The following is a 19,041-nucleotide window of genomic DNA, read 5'->3' on the forward strand; positions in this document are numbered from 1 at the left end:
TCCCCACCCTCCTTTTTAAAGAACAAATGCGTTCCCCCAACTTAAGCCTGGTTAGCGGTGGCATTGCCAAAAAGCAGGAGCTGAGCCCGTTACTCATTTCAAGTGTCTTTGTTCTTAAAATACTATTTTTGTGGTTTTTGAGTAGAAGACTAAATGAGTGAACCCCAAAGTAATGTGAGCAACAGTGTGTAAATGTCATGTTCCTTCTAACAACAATTAGGAATGAACTGTCACATAGGTTCTTCTTAGACGTGAATTGAATAAACTGGGGACTAGACATAAGGTGCTTGGCCAGCACTTTACTGATTTTAAACTTTCCAGATGACAGTACGTCATGCTGCCCGCTCTTGTTCTTTCTTGGAGGGCTGCAGCACTTGCGAGAGCCAAGACTCCCTCAGCGACGCCACAGAACCCCGTGGTCAAGCTCCAGCAGCGAACAGCGGTTGAGTGGCCGTGGAGGCGTGCCCGCCAGGACCCACTGGACAACCAGACCTCTTCATGTGTCTCTTTAAACCCCGACTCTAAGTGACCGTGATGTTGTCACTGAATGTTAAGATTTTCCCTTCTTGATTTTTTAATAGGCATCGTTTCTCTGAAGCAGACGTCACACATATAGTCCTTTATGTCCATGTTCCTGGAGTCTTACAGCTGTCAGTTAGGTTGTTTTCTAGTGTAGCCATCCTCTGAGGAGATCGGACGGCCTCTAGAGAGGTGTGTGCACAGGTGGCACCCGAAATCGACGGTAGTCAGAAGTATAGCCAGAAAGAGCCCCGAACCTTGGCCTCCTTCATTTCGTTCTGTTGTTACAGAAATCATTTTCCCTGTGAGAGCACTTGACATCCCACCTGCAGGCCATCTAGTTTTCAGAATGGTTCCCAGAGATGTAGTACTTTCATCTGGTCCTTGGGCAGCTTGGCGGGTCCTTTGGCAACTCAAACAAAACGTTCTCATTTGCCCACAACACGAGTCGCTTCTATATTTACCAGTAGTAACAAATACCACCCATCAGTGCACCGGACATATCTGCTTGTTGGGGTTGGATTTTGAGCTTTGTTCATGTGGACGCCTTTCCTTTTAATTTTCCACCTTCCACTGAAATTCCCAAAGTCCTGCCTTAACAATCTACTTACTGTGAGCTTATTCATCAGACAGTTGAAGTTAACTTCTGCATGTGTGACATTAAAACAGAAAGAGCTCCTCAGCCAACCAGTGGTATTCCCCGTTCTAGTGTTTTTGGTTTTAAAATAATGACTGTAAAAAGTTTCAGAAGTCATGAAAAAATAATTGGTGTTTAAATGTTGTCTCACCCAAAATTAACAGTTAACTCTTTCTTCCCAACCAGTTTACACACAAGAGGTCTGGCCATCCTTATCGGAGGTCTGTAAGTGCCGTGACAGGCTGCGTGGGGACAGCAGCGGTCCATGGGGACAGCCGCAGCCCGAGGGAGCTCTGCTGTCCTCGCTGGAGTGCAGAAGCAGCCAGAGATCAGTGCTTCCTATGCCAGCCATAACTGTGTCTTCTAGGAAGTGAGTGGGTTGTTTGCTTGATAAGTTAGCTCCCTGTTCTTTAGAGAAGTCCATGATTCCTGCCAGACTCAGTATGACCCACGCAGATCAGAAAGAGGACTAGAAGCAAGTGAAGGAGGAGTAACCTTTTATCTTTTATATAATAGACTGATTTTTCTTTTTTGTTGTTGTTTGTTTTGTTTTGTGTTTTAAGAAAACACTCTTCCTCCTTTCAAGTTTTATACTTTTTTATAAAAGTGCATCCTGGTAATAATTAGAAGACTCAACCTTTTTATCCATGATTCCATGGTGACTGCTGGGCCCTGATTCTTAGTTCCTATAGCTCAGGTTTCCTTTCTAAAGTAGGTTTTCCTGGAGGGCAATTCTGTGTGTTGGAGCCATTTTCAAATGCTAAGCTGTTCCGTGCAGCTACTCCAGTGTTAGACTGGGGGGCTCTCATATTCTACTCCATCCTGATCGCGGAGTGATTTCAGAGCCCTCGTTGTATTGGTTAGGTTGTGTGGTATTTTTGCCCTTGGTGAAAAATCAAATTTTAAAAAACTAACCAGCCAAGATATTATCCATCAATGTACTCATCATGACCTTCTGCAGGGACAAAAATTTTAATTTGTATAAATGAGAAATGATGTGTGGCCGGCAGAGGTCACTCAGCTTTGTGCAGCACATTTTATACCTTATATTCTCCAATCATGGAAGAACCTCTTTTTCATTCTTTCTGGATATTGGTTTTATCTGAATTTGCTGATCTTTTTGCTTTAGTACACATTTTATGGAGTGCATATTATGCCAGACTTGACATGAAACTGGTGCTTGTTGTAGGCAGATCTGTAATACCGTTTATAACTTTCATATGTTGACAAGTAGATTAGTTGGCGTGTTTAGGGATTGGACCGTGATGCTCGCACTGCTGGAGGGGAGAAATGAGACTCGGCAGTGAGCTCAGCTGCTGCCCCCCAAGGGGGCTGTACCCACTTTTACATTTTGTTCAAGTTTATTAACTTTTTGTATTAATAACTACAGAAATTGGTAATAAAAATGTGTATTATAGGCTTCCATGTTTACATAAATGTTACATTTTTGTAAAATGTTACAAGCTGCATTTTCTTGGGTAAGAGGTCAGGATTTATGGAAAACGGAATGCTGTGTGAATGGAGTTGTTTTGCAATTAAGTAAAACTTCATTATAATTCACAAGGTAAATTTAATCTAAATTGAAATTTCATTTCAACTGAATTTATAATTAATTGTGTTAATTTACTTGTTTTTAATGGTTATTAATATTTCAACCAGATATCTTTTTCAAGTAAAAACAAACTGTGTACATGTAGAACCTGAGATATTTTTGCATTGTGTCAATAAACCTTTGCCCTGACTATGTATTTTTTATCATCATGAAATGTTTATTAAGTTGCATTGCAAGGGGCAAGATTAACATTGGTTTTCTCAGCAACGCTGTGTGTTTGCGTTGTCACAGCGTCTGAGCTCTTGCTGAGTTTTTTCAAATCCATTACCTCACTGAGCGCTCATGGCAGCGCAGGGTCCTCAACAAATGTGCATATTTCTAACACTAATTGTAAGGCCTGACTCACAGAACTCGGTGTCAGAAGTATTCTTTCCAATTCCGTAGAGCACACCTGCATGTCCGGAGCAGGGATTGGAAGGTTTGAATCCGACCCCAGAGTCCCATCCCCAGGGGTAATTGCCTACACCACTGAAACACGGGCCAGGGCTCCCAGTTACCCCGCACTGGAATTCCACGGAAGCTCTTTCTGGCATCATAAATATAAAATAGTTCTGTGGTGCCAGTGTTGTGTGTTGGAGACCCAGTGTTAGCTTCGTGTCAACGGCGCGAGATGCCACAGTGTTACCACAGCTACTTAATGCCAGCATGGTCCCTGAGGTGACACATCCGTTCTTCGAGTTTGAGACCTCTTTCCCTATGGATTTGTCCTTGAGATCTTAAATCCAGAAAGTGAAAGCTTTTTCTTTTTTTTTTTTTTAAGATTTTGTTTATTTACGAGAGAGAGTGCACACCCGCCCTTGCACAGGAGCGGGAGGGGGGGAAGGGCAGAGGGAGAAGCAGGCTCCCCGCTGAGCCGGGAGCCCCAGGGACATGGAGCTCGATCCCAGGACCCAGAGATCATGGCCTGAGCTGAAGGCAGATGCTTAACTGACTGAGCCACCCAGGTGCCCCACTGATTTTTTTTAAGTAATAACATACGTTGTCATATTTAAGGTTGAGAGGACATGGAGGTCAGATAATGTTTAAGCAATTTGTAGTTGAGCTATTTTAAATAAATTTTACTTTTGCTTCTGTTCACTTACAGCTTTACTTTTAAATTTTCAGAGAATTCAAGGATAAATTGATGGAAAGAAAAGTTATAAATTTTCAGGACACGTTTATAAGTAAAATGACCACTCATGATATTTGCAAAACATAGAGGATTTATTTTCCCAATAATAATGGACAGAGTCTAGTTTGCTTAGGTTTTTTTTCTATACTATTTTCAAACCAGGCATTTTTGTTTTTAACTTTCTAAGATGGCTGTTTTTGAGTTGACTAGTAGATGTTCATTTCACTTCAGACACAGTATTTCCAGAAGCATTCAGAGGGAGACCCACGCTTCTTATCTTGTTTCCTATTTCTGGCCAAAAGATGACTCAGGAAAATGTTAAGATCTTGTCCAGAGAAAGCCTGAAACCAAACCCACAAACAAAAAAACATAGGTTATCAATGAATTAAGACCCCTACAAGAAAGAGGAACCGTAGTTAAGACTTAGGACCCCTGAAAAGTGCCTGCTCAGTCGTGTGGGGTGTAATTGCAGTAGGAGCCCAGAGTGTGGTGGCTCTAGAAGGGCTCCCTGCACCCCGCCAGGGGTCCACTCTGTCAGTCCTCTGATTGCCCTGAAGTTCCCCAAGCCCTCACTGACCCATCTCAATTTAAATAATCGATGAGTAACATGTTCTGTCCATTTATTATCTCCTGTGTGAGACAGATCTTGTATTTCCCCTGAAATGAACTTCTCTTGAAGTGTGGACCCTTAGTTTTGTTTCTACTGCAGAACTGCATGAGCAAATCCTATGAATCACCTTTGTGATTTTAGAGTCTTTAACTGTAATCCTTCTACTCAAAATATATACCTGTGAATGATGACTTCTACTTTGTCACAGGCAGACACCACACCCTTCTGGTGGTAAGTCGAGAGACTTACACCTGTGTTTTCTTCTCGGAGGTTTATGGATTCAGGTCTTATATTCATGTCATTCATCCATTTAAAATTTTTGTGTGTGCTGTAAGAAAGTGATCCAGTTACATTCTTCTGCATTTACTGTCCAGTTTTCCAGTACCGTTCACTGAAGAGACAGTCCTTTCCCCATTGTATATTTTCTACTCCTGTGTCGTAAGTTAAGGCCATATATGTGTGGGTTGGTTTCTCAGGTTTCTTTTTCTTCTTCTTCTTCTCCTCCTCCTTCTTCATTTTTTTTGTTTTACAGTTTATTTTTTGGGAAAGTGTTTTTCCTGTTGGAATATATGCAGTGTGGACTTTATTGGTGGTTTTGCCCAGTTGGGACCTCAGGTGGTGTCTGCCATCTCTGGGATAGAGTGTGTCCAGTATATTTTTATAAGGATGTTAGTGGGTACTACACCGAAAAAAATGTCTCTGGCCAGAATGTTTGGGAAGTCCTTGATTAATGTTAAATAAGTTTATGTCGGGATTTCCTGAAGGTTTCGATGTGCTGATGTACACACAGAATCAGCGGGGTGGGAGAGGCTAGAACAATAGGCACGGTAGATTGGCTGGTGGGACTGGTGTACCCAGAAACCCTTCAGGAAGCACTTAGAGTTTGGGGGTGTTGGTGATGGTCAAATGCAGACTCTTCTTTCAGCGTCTGAGGCCCCCCAGAAATTGCATGCCATTTCTAACCATCTAATGTTATCTGTCATTCACCAATTCCCTATCCCAGTCTTTCCTCTGCACCCAGAGTAGCACCTGTGCCCTGCACTCTACCGCCCACGTTCCACCTCTGTGTTTGAGCACAGCATTCTTCCACTTAGATGGTACACCCAGCAACTTCCACACTTGAATGCCTATGCGAGTCACCTGGGGTTCCTGCTAGGATGCTGATTTTAATTCAGTAGGAGATTCTGCATTTCTCATGAGCTTCCAAGTGACATCAGGGCTGCTGGCCCCTGGGCCACGTGTGGGGATGATGAAAGAGCTAGCAGAGGGGTAACAGACTGGAGAGCAGGGACCTTACCTGTTGTTCATTCCCTTAAACTTGTTAAAATAATTTTTACCCAAAACAGGCACTGGACAAGTTCTTGTGGTCACATATGAATCAGAATTTAGAAAAATGAATGTTTTGAAATAACACTGATTGGCCAGTTACTTGAGAGTATGATTTCTACCCAGGACACTACCCAGTTCAAGCATTTTGGATCTTCTAAAGTCGAGGTATAAAATGCTTCGCCTAACTGTCGTAAGTAGAGTCACTTACCTTTCTCAGACTTCCTCTAGGGCTAGCAATGTCAGTACTGAGACCTAGAAAACAATATTTGGAAACCATTCATCACCAGATCTGTGATTTCCAGTTTATGCTTGTTTTTCTTGGAATATTATTAAGTCATGTCTAATTTCTGATCTTCCTGTTTGGTTTGGTTTTGTTTTTAAGATTTTATTTATTTGACAGACCACAAGTAGGCAGAGAGGCAGGGAGAGGGAGAAGCAGGCTCCCCGCGGAGCAAGGAGCCCCACGCGGGTCTCTATCCTAGGACCCTGGGATCATGACGTGAGCCGAAGGCAGACGCTTAACTGACTGAGCCACCCAGGCGCCCCTCTGATCTTCCTGTTTTCACTCTGCAGCGATATTTACTTGAAAGCAACTAGGCAGATACCCTTGTTCTTTCTTGCTGATGGGAGTTCACAAAGGGCACTACATTCTCCCGAAAAAGCAGTTCAGTAGTTTATTGGAAACATTTTAAATGAATGAACTTCCTTCTATTAAAACAATGTCTATTAAAAGGCTCCATTTGGCGGCGCCTGGGAGGCTCAACCAGTTAAGTGTCAGACTCTTGATTTTGGCTTAGGTCATGATCTCGGAGTTGGGCTCTGCGCTCAGCGTGGAGCCTGCTGGAGATCCTCCCCCTCCCTCTGCCCTGCCCCCACCCCCTTCTCATAAAAAAAAGAAAAAGGCTCCATTTCATTTCCAGAATGTCCTGAGCATTTTCATCTGTGTGTAGAGTACAGTCAGAGAAAACAGTAAAAGCTGACAGTTTATTGGTGGCTGTGTGTGACTGTGGCAAGCAGTTTACTTGCATTTTCTCGTTGCTTTCCCAACAGCCCTGTGAGGTGGGTATTTGTACAAATCCTGTCTACCGATGAAGAAACTGAAGTACCAGATGCTTAAGTAGTTTGCTTAAGATTTTAGCAAGAGGGAAAGCAGGATTTCAAATTGCACTTATTGGAAACTAGGATATTACCCTCCCTCCCGTCCAAATAAATCTCTGCAGAAAAAAAAAGAATATATATATATATATATATTTATATGCTGAGGTACCAAGGAGAGCATGATGCTTGCAAGGAGTTGGTGAGAAATAGAAAACACAAGATGGCAGAGGAGTCTTTACACCAGAAGGGGAGAGTGTTGGGCAATTTATTAGCCTATTTTATTGGTCATCTTTCTATTCCAAAACAGGTTTTTACCCCATCTAGTGAAAGAGAATAGAGAGTAATTCGGTAGCAATAAAATCAGACCACCTATACATGCAAGAATTATTTTACCTGCTTCCCTAAGACCATCACCCCTCTCTGCGCCTGACATCTCCAGCAGCATTTGCAGGAGGGACACTCTTTCCAGTTCATCCAAGGCTGATCTTGCATCTCCATCAGGTGCTACACAGAGTAATAATAAAGGTTAGTAACGCTGTTCATCCTTCAATGGCTTCTGTTCCCTCATGTCTTGGCGGGGGGGGCTCTGGGGCAGGGAGAGAATACTAGAGATGCCTCCAATGGCAATGTTGTGACTTGTCAGTGGTATATTAACAGAGAGATGGGGATGCTATTGTCCGATTTGCAAGCCGGCAGGACAGAAAATCAAGAGCAGTGGGCCTAATTCTGACTCTCTACACCCTTGTGTGACCTTGTCAAGCCTCTCAACTGCCTGTTACCTTTTACTTGTAGATATGTGAGTGATAAAATTGGAGAGGAAAAATGGAGGGTGGTTCATGACCTCACTGATAGGAGGAATTCTTAATCTCAGGAAACAAACTGAGGGTCGCTGGAGTGGTGGGGGGTGGGAGGGATGGGGTGGCTGGGTGATAGACATTGGGGAGGGTATGTGCTACGGTGAGCGCTGTGAATTGTGCAAGACTGTTGAATCACAGGTCTGTACTTCTGAAACAAATAATACAACATATGTTAAGAAAAGGGGAGTATGTCAGAGGGGGAGACGAACCATGAGAGACGATGGACTCTGAAAAACAAACTGAGGGTTCTAGAGGGGAGGAGGGTAGGGGGATGGGGTAGCCTGGTGATGGGTATTAAAGAGGGCACGTTCTGCATGGAGCACTGGGTGTTATGAACAAACAATGAATCATGGAACACTGCACCAAAAACTAATGATGTAATATATGGTGATTAACATAACAATAAAAAAATTTAAAAAAAAAGAAAAAAAAATGGAGGGTGGTTTTCTGGGAGTCACGACTGTTTATGTTCTTCTGATAAACCAAATAAATGGCAGCGCTCCTTATCTTTCTGGCCTTCCACGATTTGAATACAATCATTAGAAAGAGTCAGCCTTGAAAATACTCCTTGAAGACTTTGATAGTAACATTTTTAATGTGAGATTTGGTCAGCTTAATGGAAGATGTATGACAAGTGTGTGTAGGATGCGTACGGGAGGTGTGCCAAGCAGAGTCTTGGCACCAGGACAGCTCTCTTGACCAGCTGCTGCCACGCGGAGATCAGAGGCTCTGGGAGTCCCAGAGTAGCAGCATGTTTACAGCTTTACAGATGCTGAGCTACAACCTCAACTGGAAGACGATGCCCTGAAACCACTACAAAGGCATCTGAGCACATTCACAATATTTCTGAAGAATGTTCGTGAAAAATCTGTAAAATCCAGCCCCATGTAAGTGTGTGTGTCAAAAGGCTCATTTATGTAGGAACAACTAAATTAGAAAAACTGAGACAAGAACCTGAAGGTAGGCTCTCACCTGTTTAGGGTTTGAGTAAGATGTTGCACTCATCTGAGTTTTAAGAAGATTATAATAATATGTACATTTTTGAAGAGGACAGTGATAGAGTCAGTCTTGATTTCATCTCGTGCTTGCTTTTCACTGTTCTTTTTAAATAGCAGAGATTCAATAAGGTTAATGCCTGTTTTGGGCCAGTAACATGACAGGAAGTCTGGGGCTGTAGCCACGGACGGGCACCCGTGAGTGGCCAGTAGGGCTTGGCCATCATCAAAAAGCTTCTTGGGAGAAACTTTAGAGGCTAGAAATGATAAAATCAATGGTATAGAAGAGTTTTTTCCTTAAAAAAAAAAGTCCAAAAGTACCCCAATTTAAAGACAAGATAAAATCCAGTTAAAATGTTAAATGCATCAGTTGTTTTATTCCTTAAACTAAATTAAGAGGAAATAGCCAAGTAAGTATTGACTGATTTTTTTTTTTAATTCAACTTACACTTAAACTAAATGAAACATAAATCAAAAAGGATAAGATACTTGACCTGGAAACCGATGTCATCTCTAGCTCCAGATTGTCCCTTTTTTATTCTTTAATAAACATTTGTGTTTCATGTAACACATGTCAGATGATTACTTTTAACTTAAAATAACATAAAATAGTTTTCATCTACAACTGGAACAACCAAATTCTACATCCGACCTGTTCATTTAAAATAGAAATGAAAAGTAAATTATGCTTACAATGTTGTATAATTTTTTAAACTGAAAAAAAAAATTGACCAAAACAAGAGTTTGGGTTACAGGAATGACGTGAAATAAGCAAAGCTACCCTTTTTTTTCTCTTACATTTTAGGAAGAAAAAAAAAATCTAAAATGTGCTATAAGGGTCCTCTAGTATTCTATCCATAGCTAGGACTCAATTTAACAAGACTCCTGCAAACAAGAATTCCCATTCTCATCTCTAACTTTGCATTTAAGACCCTTGAAGACTCTTCCAAGACTAACAGAAGGGGAACAAATTCATCTTACCTGAGAGCTGCAGGGTCTCTTCCCTGGAGTCAGGGACAGGCAGAGAGAGGAGAGGATGTAAGCATCCTATGAAAAGCAAACACCAGGAGATCAGCTTATACATGCTGGGCAAGAGACAGGAGTCTCCTTTCTTGGCTTCCGTTGCTCAGAACTTCCAACTTGCTCCTCATTCTGTGATCAGTGATTATATATATGATCCTATGACTCATATCACCCCCTCCAAAAAATTAAATTTATTGGCTATGGAGGCTAAAAGGCAATCACTTTGCATTGATGTAATTTTTCAAGGTAACAACTCATAGACAATAAATTTGCTGTCATTGCCTAGTGTACAAATTAGGTATTATATAAAGACAGAACAGTTAAATTTATAAATCTGGCCAAAGGAGTAACTGAGAGCAATAAATCATGAGTCAAAGAAAGGGTCACACATGAGTTGAAGTGGCCAAGGCAAAGACATGGATTTATGAGTCCAAGCAGGAGTGATGTAGGGCGTGACATGGAATGTGTTGGTTTCCCTTTTCTCAATCTTTCAAGAGTGATAGATGAATTGTCCTGTTGTACTGGGGACTGCCATGCCCGAAGAACAACAATGTGCAGATTAAAACTTAAAACCAGTTCTTTAGTGAAGCTAAGTTAAAATGCACAGCAAACCTTCAGGCTCAGAGCAAGTCTTAAATTCCAATACTGTTCATCAAGGAGGGATGGAACACAAGCCTGAAAACCTCGCTGATGAATATTTCCCAAGTCTGACTGCTGTTTTTCGCTCCCACTCTGCCGGCCTGGCCCCACCTGGACGGTCACATGGCCTCCCCGTAAGTGCCCACAGGTCTGCGCTCCGCCCCACCAGCGTCCACACAGCACAGCAGTGCCTCTGACACACAAGTCGGATCATGTCAGGTCCTTGCTCAGAACCCTGTATGGACCTGAAAGAAAAGTTAAAATTGCGGAATTACAAGAAAAAAACATGAACCCCTTCATAACCTTGAGGTAGGCAGACATTTCTTAGCTGTGCCAGAATTAGAAACATCTGCTCTCTGAGAGATACTGGTAAGAAAATGAAAAGACCAGCCACTGCTATGAGAAAAGTCACAACACATATGCCTGATGAAAGATATATATACATATATACATACATATATACACATATATACATATAAAGAACCAATACGCAGTAAGCCAACGACCCAATGAAAGGAATGATCACATATTCCACAAGAGAAGGTGTACAAGTCTCTAATAAGGACCTGAAGAAATACTCAACATTGTTCTCATCAGGGAAATGCAAATTAAAATCACAGTGAGGGGCTACCACACACCCAGCCCAGTACAGTGGCTGCAATCAGAAAGACCAAAGATCCCAAGTGCTGGCAAAGGTGCAGAGCACCCAGGGGGGATGCAAAACAGCACAACCTCCCTGGAAAACAGTTTGTAACTTTCTCATAAAGTTAAATATCCATTAAACTGTGCGAACCAGAAATCCCTCTGCTAGGTCTCCTCCTACTCAAGTGAAACGAATACATCGATCCAAGAATCACTTGTACACAAACATTCGTAGCAGCTTTATTCATAACAGTGGAAAACTGCAAACAACCCGAGGTCCATCCACAGATGAATGGATAAATAAGCCGTGCTGAATCGTAGGATGGAATTCTACTTAACAGTACAAAGGAACTGCTGATAAACACAACGGGATGGATCTCAAAAATTTTGTGTGGAGTGAAATAAGCCAGACCGAGGAGAGTACCTGTGGCATGATTCCATTTAAATGACATTCTAGAACTTGCAGCGCACTTCAGCGGGAGGTGGAGGGTTGACTGTGCAGGGAGTAGGGAACTTTTGGGGGTAATGAAAATGTTCTATGTCTTGACCAAGGCAGTGGTTACATGATTATATATATATATATCCATGGACCAAAACTCATCAAACTGTACACTTAACATGGGTGCATTTTATTCTACATAACTGATACCTGATAAGATTTTCTCTTAAATCCCCCTTGGCTCCGATTTCATGTTTCACTTCTTCCAGTGCTGCTCTCCCCTTACAGCTAAACTTGACTGCTTCCTGCACACATTCCTGCCTCAGGACCTTTGCAAGGGCTGCCACCTGAAATGTTTTTGCTCAGATGTGTGCCTGGCTCTCTTCCTCGCCTCCTTTGAGTGTTTGCTAGAATGTTACATCCTACATGAGGCCTTCCCTGACCCTGCTACTTAAAAATTGCAACAAACCTATCCACAGCATTACTGATACTCTTGCCTCTCTCAACTTATCCCTTTGCATTAAGCCTTCCAGCATGGTTACATATTTTAGGTCATTATTGTAAGTAGTAGGCACTCAGTAAATATCTGTTGAATCAGCGAATGGGGCACTAACCATGTGTTGGACCATGTTTCGGGGAAAGAATGGTGAACGAAGTAAGTTTCTACTCTCATGAACTTTCTCACTGGAGGCAACAGACAACAAAATGAATATTTGCTATGATAATTTTTTATTGCTATGATGAGGAATAAAGCAGACTGAGGAGATGGTGCGGTGAGGCAGGTGGTCAGACGGGCAGTCAGGAGGCCTCTGGGAAGGGGGACACATGAGCAGAGACCCAGGTAGAGTCAGGCAGCCATACATTTGAAGGATCTCCCAGAGGAAATTGAGGAATGGCCTGGAAACAGGTGGAGCACTAACAGAAGAGACCCTGCACTGGTGGGGGAGGATGGGCATGCTGCTGATGAGCAGGAATGGTCCCGCACAGACACCTGGATGGGCAGCAAGGGGTTGTCAGTGCCTGGACGGGGACAGGGACAAAGAGCAATTTCACATGCTTACAGGTCTTGTGGGACAAAAGCTGGTCATCTTCAGATTTATCTATGCATTCAGCAGACATCTCAGCACCTATAACACGCGGGCACTGCCAGGTGGGGGACACAGCCATGGACCAAGACGATAGAAAGAGGCTCTCAACCTGTCGGGTTCGTGCCAACAGAAACCACTGTTGCCTGCCTCCCTCCCTCTGGCTCCACACTTCCTTGCCTTGATATCTCTCTGCCCATTTTAGCTCATTCTTTTTTCTCTTTGCAGAACTGGCTTTCTTTTCTTTTCCACATGTATTTGACCAGACATACACCCCACTGCCCCAAATTTGCCTTTCTTCAGTTTAAGAAGATCAGCTCCAACACGTTATCTTTAAATCCAATTTGCAAATTCCTAGGAGAGTGGATTCAACTGGCCCAGCTCAGCAGCACTTTTGCTGAATGTCCCCATGGAGGGTGCCTGGGACAGCCATTGCACAAGAGAGGTCCGTGGCCCCAACAGACATCCCAAACAGAATACAATATGGCAAGAGCAAAAAGATACACTTGGTAAGCCTGCTTTCAGAAATATACCCTAGGGAAATAATACAACAGAAGCAAAACGTGACCTGAAGGCATCATCTGCAGCCTTATCTGTGGAGGCCAAGATATTAAATCAAAGGTTGCAGACAACTGCATACAGGACTCAGAAGTGATCTGAGTGAAGCCGGCTTGGTGAATGCAATAGGGATGGTGGGGAGTGTGGCAAAGTGGAGACTTTATGCTATCTCTGAAGGTGGACTCCCACTGCTAGTTGCCAAATCTCGATATTAGAAATCTGAATTTTAAGGGCTATCCCTTTCTCTTGGCAACTAATTCAAATTAAAAAACAAGAATGACAGGGGCACCTGGGTGGCTCAGCTAAGCGTCTGATTCTTGATTTCAGCTCAGGTCATGATCTCAGGGTCGTGAGATGGAGCCCTGCATCGGGCTCTGTGATCAGCGGGGAGTCAGCTTGGGATTCTCTCTATCCCTTTGCCCCTCCCCTTGCTTGTGCACTCTAAATTAATTAATTAATTTTTAAAAAAAAGAATGACAAAGTACTGTAAGCCCACTTTGTCCAATAGTACACACCAACAAGATGTAACTCATCCTTCGGGTACCTGGTTCTGCCCTAAATGCCCAAAATAAGTGTATAAGTTAGAAGATCATGGAGCTTAGCAACACTCAAATAATAGGTAAAAGATTATAGAAACTTGGAAAACAGGGGTGCCTGGGTGGCTCAGTCGATTGAGTGCCCGACTCTTGGTTTCAGCTCAGGTAGTGATATCAGGGTTGTGGGATCGAGCCCTACGTAGGGCTTCATGCTCAGCATTGAGTCTGCTTGAGATTTTCTGCCCCTCCCTGCTGCATATTCTCTCTCTCTCTCTCTCATAAATAAATTTAAAAAAAAACTTGGAAAACAGAATAACATTAAAGAATTGGGATACGAGGAGATTGAAACTATGTAAGAAAAAGGACTGTGGACAAGAACTAGCATGTAATCTTGCAAAAGTGAAAATAGTTGTGCTAGGGTAAAGGGTTGTTTGTTTAAAGTGCTATTCTATTGTATATATTGATTAGCTATATATCACGTATATCTATTACACGTGTCTGTGTAAAGCATTCAGGAAGCAAAGTCCTGCAGTGGGGTCGGGAAGCAGGCAGGCTGAGGTTTGGGGGTTGTTGGTGCCCTTTGAGGACGTTTCTGAGAGAGGCGGGATGAACTTTAGATCCCTCTTCTCTATGGAAGAGGCTTTCTGCCAAGCTTTGTCATCCTCTAGTGACTCAGGGGTACTTCTGACAGTTATTAGTGATGATTTTACAGGATGGCCTAATTAAGTTACTACTAAAGGCTTAAGCTCAAAAAAAAAATTAGCTTCTTTCCTTCAGCAGACCATCAATGACAATGTCACCTTGTCCCAGAAATGTACTGACACATCATTTGGTCCTAATGGTCCTTGCGTTAAGCAACGCAGCTTTGTGTTTACGGCAGAACAGGTATGAAGGATGAAGACCTTTCGTAAGAGGTGGGGTCACTTTCATTAGTTGCAAATTACCTTTTTTTTCAAAGATTTTATTTACTTGAGAGAGAGAGAATAAGAGATCACAAGCAGTGGGGGAGGGGCAGAGGGAGAGGGAGAAGCAGACTCCCCACTGAGCAGGGACCCCAATGTGGAGCTCCACTCAGGGCTCGATCCCAGGACTCTGAGATCATGACTTGAGCCACAGACATGTTTAATGGGCTGAGTCACCCAGGCGCCCCACAAATTACCTTTTTAAACCAGAGGGGTATTTTTTGTGTCTTGAGGAAGCAAACCATTAATATGACATATTTGGGGTGACTTGTGCACATGGATCACCAGTGTCCACTGGATAAACATAAAAGTCACAAATCTCTTTCCGGTCTGTTTTGAAACTGATCGGAGTTCACCATCTCTGCTACCATCTCTACCCTTGTGTCCTGTGGGCGTGACTTTTGCGTATAGTTCTCAGTTGTGAGGGCTCCCTAAGGAGTTGATAGGAGTGACTTTGCCTAGTGTTTCAAGCTTGTTCGGTGCTTTCTTAGTGAGCACTAGCTGTCAGAATTCAGGACAATCTATCAGGAACATGTTTGTGCTCTTCAAACACTACAGCACTTACACCATTTTTGAGGCAGACCTGGGTCCCTAAAACCAGCACGGTTCACATTCAGATGACGTTCCAGAGGTCATAGGGGTCCACTCTTATTTCTCTTAGTGTAAAATCATGGGTTACAGGCTCTCAGATGTAGAGTGAGTGCATATTCATGAAAAATTTAACAATCTATATTCATTATAGGCTTAGTTTATATTAATTTATATCTCGGATAACCACTGAGTGTAAATGGCTACTGAGTGCCTCCCGTGTCAGTTGCACTACAGCAGTAACCCTTGGGAATCACAGGCACCCCCCCCCACCAGGAGAATCAGGGGCTTTGTGGGAGAGGTGAATGAGGACCGAGTGAGAAAACAGCCTGAACCAAAGCCCAGAGGATGTGCTCAGTGTGTTTTTTTAAAATTTTTTATTGTTATGTTAATCACCATACATTACATCATTAGTTTTTGATGTAGTGTTCCATGATTCATTGTTTGTGCATAACACCCAGTGCTCCATGCAGAATGTGCCCTCTTTAATACCCATCACCAGGCTAACCCATACCCCCAACCCCCTCCCCTCTAGAACCCTCAGTTTGTTTTTCAGAGTCCTTTGTCTCTCATGGTTCGTCTCCCCCTCTGACTTACTCCCCTTCATTCTTCCCCTCCTGCTATCTTCTTCTTCTTTTTTTTTTTTCTTAACATATATTGCATTATTTGTTTCAGAAGTACAGATCTGTGATTCAACAGTCTTGCACAATTCACAGCACTCAGCATAGCACATACCCTCCCCAATGTCTATCACCCAGCCACCCCATCCCTCCCACCCCCCACCACTCCAGCAACACTCAGTTTGTTTTCTGAGATTAAGAATTCCTCATATCAGTGAGGTCATATGATACATGTCTTTCTCTGATTGACTTATTTCACTCAGCATAACACCCTCCAGTTCCATCCACATCGTTGCAAATGGCAAGATCTCATTCCTTTTGATGGCTGCATAATATTCCATTGTGTATATATACCACTTCTTCTTTAACCATTCATCTGTCGATGGACATCTTGGCTCTTTCCACAGTTTGGCTATGGTGGACATTGCTGCTATAAACATCGGGGTGCACATACCCCTTTGGGTCCTTACATTTGTATCTTTGGGGTAAATACCCAGTAGTGCAATTGCTGGATCGTAGGGTAGCTCTATTTTCAACTGTTTGAGGAGCCTCCATACTGTTTTCCAGAGGGGTTGCACCAGCTTGCAATCCCACCAACAGTGTAGGAGGGTTCCCCTTTCTCCACATCCCCGCCAACATCTGTCATTTCCTGACTTGTTAATTTTAGCCATTCTGACTGGTGTGAGGTGGTATCTCATGGAGGTTTTGATTTGGATTTCCCTGATGCTGAGCACTGTTGAGCACTTTTTCATGTGTCTGTTGGCCATTTGGATGTCTTCTTTGGAAAAATGTCTGTTCATGTCATCTGCCCATTTCTTGATTGGATTATTTGTTCTTTGGGTGTTGAGTTTGATAAGTTCTTTATAGATTTTGGATACTAGTCCTTTATCTGATATGTCATTTGCAAATATTTTCTCCCATTCTGTCGGTTGTCTTTTGGTTTTGTGGACTGTTTCTTTTGCTGTGCAAAAGCTTTTTATCTTAATGAAATCCCAATAGTTCATTTTTGTCCTTGCTTCCCTTGCCTTTGGCGATGTTTCTAGGAAGAAGTTGCTGCGGCTGAGATCGAAGAGGTTGCTACCTGTGTTCTCCTTTAGGATTTTGATGGACTCCTGTCTCACGTTTAGGTCTTTCAACCATTTGGAGTCTATTTTTCTGTGTGGTGTAAGGAAATGGTCCAGTTTCATTCTTCGGCATGTGGCTGTCCAATTTTCCCAACACCATTTGTTGAAGAGACTATCTTTTTTCCATTGGACATTCTTTCCTGCTTTGTCAAAGATGAGTTGGCCATAGAGTTGAGGGTCCATTTCTGGGCTCTCTCTTCTGTTCCATTGATCGATGTGTCTGTTTTTGTGCCAGTACCATACTGTCTTGATGATGACAGCTTTGTAATAGAGCCAGAAGTCTGGAATTGTGATGCCGCCAGCTTTGCTTTTCTTTTTCAATATTCCTCTGGCTATTCGGGGTCTTTTCTGGTTCCATACAGATTTTAGGATTATTTGTTCCATTTCTTTGAAAAAAGGGGATGGTATTTTGATGGGGATTGCATTGAATGTGTAGATTGCTCTAGGTAGCATTGACATCTTCACAATGTTTGTTCTTCCGATCCATGAGCATGGAACGTTTTTCCATTTCTTTGTGTCTTCTTCAATTTCTTTCATGAGTATTTTATAGTTTTCTGAGTACAGATCCTTTGCCTCTTTGGTTAAATTTATTCCTAGGTATCTTATGGTTTTGGGTGCAATTGTAAATGGGATCGACTCCTTGATTTGTCTCTCTTCTGTCTTGTTGTCGGTGTATAGGAATGCCACTGATTTCTGTGCATTGATTTTCTATCCTGCTACTTTACTGAATTCCTGTATGAGTTCTAGCAGTTTTGGGGTGGAGTCTTTTGGGTTATCCACATACAGTATCATATCATCTGCAAAGAGTGAGAGTTTGACTTCCTCTTTTCCCGATTTGGAGGCCTTGGATTTCTTTTCGTTGTCTGATTGCTGTGGCTAGGACTTCTAATACTATGTTGAATAGTAGTGGTGATAGTGGACATCCCTGCCACATTCCTGACCTTAGGGGAAAAGCTCTCAGCTTTTCCCCATTGAGAATGATATTCGCTGTAGGTTTTTCATAGATGGCTTTTATGATATTGAGGTATGTACCCTCTATCCCTATACTCTGAACAGAGTTTTGATCAAGAAAGGATGCTGTACTTTGTCAAATGCTTTTTCTGCATCTACTGAGAGGATCATATGATTCTTGTTCTTTCTTTTGTTAATGTATTGTATCACGATTGATTTGCGGATGTTGAACCAACCTTGCAGCCCAGGGATAAATCCCACTTGGTCATGGTGAATAATCCTTTTAATGTACTGTTGGATCCTATTAGCTAGTATTTTGGTGAGAATTTTTGCATCCATGTTCATCAAGGATATTGGTCTGTGATTCTCCTTTTTGATGGGGTCTTTGTCTGGTTTTGGGATCAAGGTAATGGTGGCCTCACAAAATGAGTTTGGAAGTTTTCCTTCCATTTCTATTTTTTGGAACAGTTTCAGGAGAATAGGTATTAATTCTTCTTTAAATGTTTGGTAGAATTCCCCTGGGAAGCCATCTGGCCCTGGGCTTTTGTTTTTTGGGAGATTTTTGATGACTGCTTCAATTTCCTTAGTGGCTATAGGTCTGTTCAGGTTTTCTATTTCTTCCTGGTTCAATTTTGGTAGTTGATACATCTCTAGGAATGCACCCCTTTCTTCCAGGTTATCTAATTTGCTGGCATAGAGTTGCTCCTAATATGTTCTTATAATTGTTTGTATTTCTTTGGTGTTGGTTGTGATCTCTCCTCTTTCATTCATGATTTTGTTGATTTGGGTCATTTCTCTTTTCTTTTTGATAAGTCTGGCCAGGGGTTTATCAATCTTGTTAATTCTTTCAAAGAACCAGCTCCTAGTTTCATTGATCTGTTCTACTGTTCTTTTGGTTTCTATTTCGATGATTTCTGCTCTGATCTTTATGATTTCTCTTCTCCTGCTGGGTTTAGGCTTTATTTGCTGTTTTTTCTCTAGCTCCTTTAGGTGTAGGGTTAGGTTGTGTATTTCAGACCTTTCTTGTTTCTTGAGAAAGGCTCGTATTGCTATATACTTTCCTCTTAGGACTGCCTTTGCTGTATCCCAAAGATTTTGAATCGTTG

At 42.3% G+C, this 19,041-nt stretch overlaps 2 protein-coding genes across 8 annotated transcripts in view; one reads left to right on the top strand and one right to left on the bottom strand.

Annotated features, from left to right (window-relative positions):
- The window catches only part of PER3 (period circadian regulator 3), a 58,882-nt gene extending 55,992 nt beyond the window's left edge, over positions 1–2,890 (top strand). For 6 of the 7 annotated variants that reach the window (XM_027621060.2, XM_027621094.2, XM_027621071.2 and 3 more), the window contains one exon: positions 364–2,890. In XM_027621060.2, coding sequence (XP_027476861.2) covers positions 364–447 — 84 coding nt within the window. In that variant the 3' untranslated portion in view covers positions 448–2,890. The remainder of the gene's footprint in view (positions 1–363) is intronic. The other variant, XR_003524536.2, reaches the window with a different exon arrangement.
- Positions 2,891–4,106: 1,216 nt separating this feature from the next.
- Positions 4,107–9,852, bottom strand: UTS2 (urotensin 2). The gene is made up of 4 exons (XM_027606483.1): positions 9,750–9,852; positions 7,310–7,420; positions 6,028–6,070; positions 4,107–4,227 (listed from the first exon to the last, which is right to left on the bottom strand). The coding sequence occupies exons 1-4, from the start codon at positions 9,850–9,852 to the stop codon at positions 4,107–4,109; spliced, it is 378 nt and encodes a 125-aa protein (XP_027462284.1).
- Positions 9,853–19,041: the final 9,189 nt, after the last annotated feature.

The sequence above is a fragment of the Zalophus californianus genome, chromosome 4 (genome assembly GCF_009762305.2).
Source record: "Zalophus californianus isolate mZalCal1 chromosome 4, mZalCal1.pri.v2, whole genome shotgun sequence".
NCBI classification, from domain to species: Eukaryota; Metazoa; Chordata; class Mammalia; order Carnivora; family Otariidae; genus Zalophus; species Zalophus californianus.